We start from the raw sequence: 8,043 nt of genomic DNA, 5'->3' as shown, positions 1-8,043 counted from the left end.
AGATAACTTGTCCCAGTTATTAATCATTGATCATAAATATTAATCAAAATAATTGTGATTTATATTGGCCATAACTGAGAGTCTTAATGTCATATTGTACTTTACAAGATTTACAAAATGAAAGATTATCATTGAATTATTGATTAATAATGACAAAAAAAAGGCAGTGAATTTAGCAAACTTTTAATTAATACAATAATCTGCTGTAGTGGCTACAGGAGCCACATTCCTATGCCAGAGTGAGGATACAACCCTTTACATAAACAAAACAAACTTTGTGACATGTCACTGTGTCATTGTGTCAGAGGTGGGAGTCCAAGCCTGGTCAGAGATTTATAGGTGACTGAATAGCCGACTGTGTCACACTGTGTCCCCTGCAGTGGTGAAACATGTGAGGTTGATCCGAACCACACTGGGTTTTTCGTGGGGAAAACAGGTGTGGAAAATAGAAAAATGTGGTGAGAGATAAAGTAAACAGTGGAGGATACTGTAAACCATGTGCATGGAGCAGATTTAGTTTACCAGAGCTGGTCCAAAGCATAAGCAAACTGAGCAGCTGCTTTGGGGCCCCACATAGGGTGATAGGTGGGGGTCACACCCTGGACAGATCGCCAGTCCATCACAGGGACACACACATTTCGACATATTCAAGAAATCTAGATATCTTTAAATAGGTTTAGAGATGTAAATAGTGTCCAGTTATTTGCTCATGTGCACAAGTTATAAAAAACAAACTGGTTTGCTTGTTTAATTCCAGTTCAGAATCATCACATGTAGTGTTTCAAATTTGTGATTTTACTGCCCTCTAAGTTTAAATGTAACAAAACAAAAGTGACACTGGTTTGGTGTAAATAACGCGACTATAATGAATGCAATTTATCTTGTGACATTTGTATCAATAATAATTGTCAAACACTGGCTATTCTGAGGTGGTGGGAGGGGTGCCAAATCAAATTCTGCTTAGGGCCCTATAAAGGTTTGGGCCGGCCCTGTCATTTACTATGAGTTAAAAATGATCATCTTAAACTAATTTTAATACATTTATAAATAAATGAAGGGTACTTTCCACTTATCTTCTGTCTGATGTCACAGCCCACAGGTGCTGTAAAGTTTTAGTGTCTGTGTTTGACATTTACAAAGTGGTTCTGTGTCTAGAAAATAAAAGCAGTGACTTTTACCCTCAGTGGTATCTTCAACACGATCAGCGTTGCTACGACCAGCTTTTTTTTACACTGTTTTTGTTTGCCAATCGGTTGAGGGCAACACACACTTATACTAACTGTGAGCACTAATAATGGCTGGCAGTGGAGCAGTTAGAACAAGCACAATGTAGTTTTTCTGTAAATATTACTGTATGTGTGTACAAAATAAACTTGTTTATCCTGTTTAGATGTTTGCAAATACATATTTGTCACAAACATGAGAACACAATAAAGGTGAAGAAAATACAGTTCAAAATGTAAAAGTTGTGCTTTCTGGAACAGTTGACGTGTGGTTTTGAAACGCAGTCATTTTTGATAATGTTGCTGTGTGTGTTTGGACTCTCAGGGCCACTCTAGTTATGTAACCCTTTATATGGGATATGATCACATTACAATAAGAGCATCATGTGAAAGGTCAGCAGACATACGGTCTACATTCTCAGTCATATTGATTTAGAATGAGAAATATGAATGGGAGGTGACCTTTTTATAGATTTATAGTCAGATTGTAAAACGGTTCTGCCTGCAGATTCTCCTGTTTTTGTTTCCTTGAGTATATTAGTTTTTTTGGTCTGTAGAAAATGAGGCCATGATATTCACCTGGTTTCCTCACCTATAAATGATGCCCCTTTTATCAATGGTGTGCAAGGCGACATGGACTCTTTTGACTAAAAAAGATATGATTTAAGAATGTTTTATCAAACGGAATTATTTAAAAAAAAACACAAACACACACAAACATCTGTTTACCATGTGGTTTTATTGAAACTCTGGATTATCTTTCCCTATAACACTGATGTGGCGAGCTAACATGAAACAAGAACAGTGAAATAAAATAAAATAAAATAAAATAAAACGTTTGAGAATACAACAACGTAAATGGAAAGGTGTTTTTTTCGCCTTTGTTTTTACAGCAACACTAAACCCAATCAACATTTTGTCAGTTTAAGAAGTGTGAGTTTACAGATGCTTTGATGTTGGAGACGCACACGACTATAAACACATAGAAAATATGAATATTAAGTGCACTTTCAGCCGCCTTAATTGGGTTTTTAAATCCACAATTTTCCACATAGGGTTACACGGTATACATATTCTGGCCGTAGGATTGTAGCTTGCAGATACAGATATACATATGTCATTACAGGAGCGATAAGCTAGCCTAGCATTCATCTTAATATCATGTAAACCGTCTTAAAATCACTACTTCAAGTCTCAAAAAACACCGGAGCTGTGAAAAAAAAAGAAAAAAGTAAAGGCGACGACCCAAACTGCAGCAAACAGTTTAATTATTTCAATGAAACTAAGTTGAACTTCCTTAAAAGTCTTAATTAGATTTCCAATTGTGAATTTAAATATTCTCCTGGCTCCGTACAGCTGTTCAACTTTAACTTATTATAACTCAAATCAAATCAAAACCAGATGACGTGCATACATTTTGCACAAAATAAAGGAAACGAATTTTAAAAAAAAATCAACAACAATAAACCATCTTTGTCTTTGGTTTTGTCATCAGGTCTCATCACAGACTATGTTTACATGCACATAGTATATTTTTGATTGTTTACTTGTTTGTATCTTTGGTCTATAGCTTCCACACGTCACAAACAATACACCACAGGCAATGATAAGCCATAATATAATGTATATGTATATAAAGGTATTTTTTGTATCTTGTGTGATATCAGCACATTCAGGTCTGACATATTTGAGTCTATTCAGGTCACTGGAATCAATGTTTGACAGTTACATGCTCCCACACACACACAAACAGAAGGCCTCTGTAATTTAAGGGGATATTGCGCTGTACATGTAAACATAGCCATTGACCTCAACCTCTTCCTCCCATTTCCTCTCTTTAAAGCTCCTAAGACTGGCAGTATATTTCACACAAAATCAAATTTGGCTAAGGTTTGGTGACACAGACTGCCTTGATTTTGTTTATCTGACAACCGTTCATTTTTATTTTCAGAGCAAATTTCAAGCACTCGCTCACAACATTGTATGTAAAATAGTTTTGACAGCCTTTTTTTTTAAAAAAAACAAACAAACAAAAGAAGCCAAATTCAGTTTTATTTGGAGCCTACTGCTGGCCTTACATGCTTTCTCTCCCCTCAAGCACTGATAAACACCAGGCGGGTGGAGTAGATCAGATCAATCAAGTAGAGGATGAAGTTGACACCGGAGAGCACGGCCACCGCCATGAGCTTATCCCACACGCACAGCCCCATGGCATTGGCACACGTGTACGGCCGCTTATTAATGCCACCATTCTTCGGGTCAAAGTTAAAGATGGGCCAGATGATGGTCGCTGACAGGTAGAGGATCACTGCCAGCATGGCGTAGGAGGACAGGAAGCGGGCAAACGGGAAGGGGAGGCAACCTGTGCATTCACCTATGCAGAGCAGGATGATGGCGGCCGACAGGATGAAGCAGATGCAGTACACGGCCATGCAGTACTTGAGTGCGTCGTGGCGGTCGTACAACACGGGGTCAGTGATGAAGACAAAGATGATGCAGGCCACAAAGGTCTCGCAGACCTTCAGGAGGCCGGGGGCGGTCGCCATGTAGCCGGCCACCTCGCCCGGACGTGCCTTGCTGATGCTGACTTCACTGATGTAAGCTACGGCAGCCAGGAAGGAGAACACGGTTGCCACGATGCGGTAGTCACGGACCTCACTGGGGCCCTGGGAGCCCTTCAGGAAGTAGAGGGGGAAGATGATTAAGGCCGAGAGGCAGAGCAGAGCGGCGTAGCAGGCGAATGTGATGGGGAAGTTCTTCCAGGACACGGGGGCTCTGGTCTGAAGGCCGAAGAGCTCCACCAGGATGACGAGCAGAGTCCCAGCGAAGCTGAAGGTCCAGCAGAAGAGGCAAAAGTCTCCAGTGCCGTGGTAGAGTCTGCCGCCATGCACAGCCACAGAGAAGGCCACACAGGTGAAGATCAGGGCTGCCAACCGTGTCCACAGCAGAGGGCTGGACTTCAGGACTATCGCCATGATGGGAGATGGAGTTGGTGATGAGAGAAGCTAAAATGTTTATTTATTGTTGCCTTTTTTCAAAGCCACTTCCTTTATGGCTCAGAGAGAGAGAACTGCAAGAAGAAAAGACAATGAAAATAAGTACCATATAGCACAATACTTTAGGGTTTTATGTTATGTCTCTGACTAAATGAATTATACGACACTACCACTTGAGGGCAACAGCTTGCACATTCTCCTCAAACAAGCTGCATACCATTTTAGACAAACAATGCTGTTATTGTATTTTTATGAATAGGAGAGAGAGAAAAAAATTCTCGAAAAAGACAATTTCAAACCACAGATAATGACTGCACTGTGATCACACTCGGCACATTTACATCCAGCCAAATCGTCTCGTAACACCCAAAGGTTTTATTTTTCCTGCCTCATATTCAAACTCCAGATTACAAATGTTCTCAGCAGCTTTCCTCTGCTGGCTGATTCACTCAGGAATTCCTCCATGTCAATGTCCTCAGTGACGGGTGTGGCACCACAGTCTCCACTGACCCCACAGTGTGTCTATCATCGTGCTCTTAAAATGACCCTCCTCTCGCCTCATCGACTCTGCACAACATTCTGAGACTTTAGTCTTTAAGAATAAAGCCACTTCATTTCTTAGTTCAGTTACTTATTTTTTATGATAAACATATTTTGGCTTTGTATACAAGTGAGAAAACCAGTGATTTTTTTTTTACATTTGCAAAGCTGAAAATAAGCGCTTCATAATATATAGATCACAATGTGAATTTTGTAAATGATGTTCTCGTTTAGCAAAAAAACACACTCTGTCTAGTCGACGTCTGGTTGCAGGTACAGTAACTAGTTTGAAATTCATCTCGAGGCTTACCTCCACTTTTATATACAGTCTATGTTTTAGTAGATTGTTAAAGTAGGTTTTTGTTCAGTGTAGAAACAGTCAGACCATACTGGCCGTCCTCTCCCCTGACGCCCACTTGGCTCCACATGCACTCCACTGTGTGTTCCCAGTGTTCACAGACACACAGTTATAAACAAGAAGAAAAGGCCTGTTTATATTAGTCCCATTAAACACCTAAAGAGGCAGCTTTGACTGGCCCGGGGGGGATGGGGGAAAAAAAAAAGAAAAGATAGCTAAACTGAACTGTGGCGAGGTGTGAAAGTAGAGACGAAGACAGAAAGAGACGGAAAATGTTAAAAAGGGAAAGTTTTAAATCCTGCAGGGTGACTCACTTGGAGCTGTTGTGTGTGTGTGTGTGTGTGTGTGTGACTGTAACAGAGGGAGGAACACGGGGGAAGCCCTGTGCCTCGGCCGCAGGAGGACAGAAAGTTTAAACACATTGATGGAGTGAAATAGCAGAAGTGTGAGTCACCACTGGGCCCCCCTCTCTTTCACCACTCCTTTCTCTTCCTCCACTCTCTGCCCCCTTCTCCCTTTACTCTTTGTAAGATTTTCCAGCGGCCTGATGTGTTCCAGATGTGCTGCAGTCTGGCTGCTGCTGAACAACTGGTAACTTTGTCACATTTGCCAAGTCCTTTCCTCTCTTTTTCACTTTGCTTCCTCCCCTCCTTTGCAGTCCCCTTTTGGTGGTGACTACTCCCTCTCTTTTCCATCAGTTGTTCCCCCCTTTTTCTCCCGCCCCAGCTCAATATACGCCCACTCAACACGTTAAAGTCAGGGTACCAATTACGCTCCATGTAAACCACTCAAAATAAGCGTACGCAGAGGGTCGTAATGGAAAAATCAATCACACTGCTCCTGCCGCCATTACTTTGCTGCTTATGGAATCGAGTCAGGAAAGAAAATGGGAGAGGAAAATATGGGCAGACGAAAGGGTGAAGAAAAAAAAAGAAACAAGAGCTCAGTTTGGAGAGAAAAATTATCTTTTCACAGCACGTTCATGGAAAACACGACAGGATCACACAAACAGGGGCCACTTCCCTACATGGAAGAGGTGCTGAAAATAGGTTCATCAGGACTGCAGCAGGATGTGACAGCGTCATGCACCTCACTCATACAGCAGGGGAGTGTGTTCTGCTCACACAAAGCATACACATGTATCATGAAGCTGACATGATCAGGAAACAAGTGCTTGTGTGTCTCTGGCTGAGAGGTCTGCTTGTTTGGTTGTCATGACACAACATCGTCTAACTTGATTTCACCCATAATCCACTTACAGGGCATCCATGAAGAAGAAGAAGAAGAGCTCTGTGTGTGTGTGTGTGCGTGTAGGATAAATTCATTAAGGTTTGAGCATGTGCGTTTTCGACAGCCATGACAGAATACGCACATTTTCAAACTGAATAAATTCCCTTAATTCAGCATTTTCCAGCAGAATGCCACGCTTGTCTGCGCGCACACACACACACACACACACACACACACAGAACAAAGTAAAACAGTCTGTGCACCATCAGACGCTGTAAATCACTGATAAATCTTTCTGAAGTCATGCCCCCAAGCAGACCAGCTCACCACATCTTCTCAGCAGAGAGTGTAACCTGATACAGCTCCTCATTTTATGACAAAGTGGAGAAACAACGAGGAACTTGTTGAATCAGCACATTAATATTTTAGACGAGTGAATCAAAATAGCAAATCAAAGCAAAACAGGTCCCTGTAAAGAAGTTATCCAGCCGTGTTTTCATGCAGAGGTTCATTCATTGACAGTGAGGGTGGGTGTGCCGCCTGCCGCACCCTTCTCCTACCACACTTACACACACACTCACCACACTGTAGCCTTCAAAACACAAACAAATCAACATACTGTGCATTTTGTCAAAGATACTCCAGAGACAGAGTTACAAACAACAAGAACAGCTGTAGAAAAAAACATCAAGTGTCATAAAGTTGCTACAAGAGCAGCTTAGAGATGAATAACGTTGTTTATTATCTTATTTTATAACGTTTATAAAGGTTTAAAGTTATTTTCTTTCAACATGTAAAAAATAAAATCACCAGTATTGCATGCACTGACAGTATCACACTGTTATCATGACGGGGGCAGGAAAACAAGATGCAACAGGTTACAACTGCAAGAAACTATGTTTCGGAAAAACAACAAAGGCACTAACATTCCACCTCCTCTCATTCCACCATTTGTATGTTTGTAAAAGTCTGTTACCTTGTGTCACCTGCTGCTGCGGCTGCTGCTGCTGCTGACTGTCTGTCTGTCTGTCTGTCTGTCTGTTCTACTGGACGCCCAGCAGTTAAGAGTCTCCTCAGCTCCCTGACTGGATTTACTATAGCAGCTCACAGAGAGCGGCTCCTCCCCACACAGAACCAAATTAGGCATCAAATGTCTCCACCGTTACTCACATCTGTCTGGGTTCTCCTCCTCCTTCTCCTCATCATCATCCTCCCTGCTGTTGAACACACCCAGTGTCGTACAGCAGAGGTTTACCTCTTTATAGTTTCTGTGACCTTTGACCCATGTTGACTGATACAGTATATGTTTACATATTTTATTTTGTCAGCACTTTAATTTGTAATGGTTTCCCTTTAATTAAAAACAATTCATGTGAGATGTGTGTCCCCTTGACCTTTTTGCACAACACAAGGAAGAACCACAACCTTGTTAAAAAAGTAACTTTTACTTTACTGAGCAGACAGACAGACAGACAGACGACTTTATTAATCCCTTTGTGAGGTTCCCTCGGGGAAATTATAATAATATAATAATTATAATAAACAAGGTACTTTTTTACTTTAACTTGAGTACATTTTAGACCAGTACTTTTACTTACTTTATGTACTTACTTTTTAATTTTTAATCTGTTACTATCGATACAGGAATCATATATAGGCAAAATATTAGTCAGCACTGTCTCCACCCTCCGAGAGT

The 8,043-nt window shown here is 41.1% G+C and overlaps 1 protein-coding gene across 1 annotated transcript; it reads right to left on the bottom strand.

Annotated features, from left to right (window-relative positions):
• Positions 1 to 1,943: 1,943 nt before the first annotated feature.
• myadmb (myeloid associated differentiation marker b) lies at positions 1,944 to 7,481 on the bottom strand. Its single transcript, XM_058650924.1, has 2 exons — positions 7,324 to 7,481; positions 1,944 to 4,293 (listed from the first exon to the last, which is right to left on the bottom strand). The coding sequence occupies exon 2, from the start codon at positions 4,196 to 4,198 to the stop codon at positions 3,317 to 3,319; it is 882 nt and encodes a 293-aa protein (XP_058506907.1). The 5' UTR covers positions 4,199 to 4,293; positions 7,324 to 7,481; the 3' UTR covers positions 1,944 to 3,316.
• Between the last annotated feature and the right edge of the window lie 562 nt (positions 7,482 to 8,043).

Source organism: Solea solea, chromosome 1 (genome assembly GCF_958295425.1).
Source record: "Solea solea chromosome 1, fSolSol10.1, whole genome shotgun sequence".
NCBI classification, from domain to species: Eukaryota; Metazoa; Chordata; class Actinopteri; order Pleuronectiformes; family Soleidae; genus Solea; species Solea solea.
Note: the sequence above shows the minus strand (reverse complement) of the source record. Positions and strands in the feature narration are given on the sequence as shown.

What these genes read in the sequence shown, in the direction of transcription:
- myadmb (XM_058650924.1), bottom strand. Translation starts at nt 4,198, where the DNA reads ATGGCGATAGTCCTGAAGTCCAGCCCTCTGCTGTGGACACGGTTGGCA.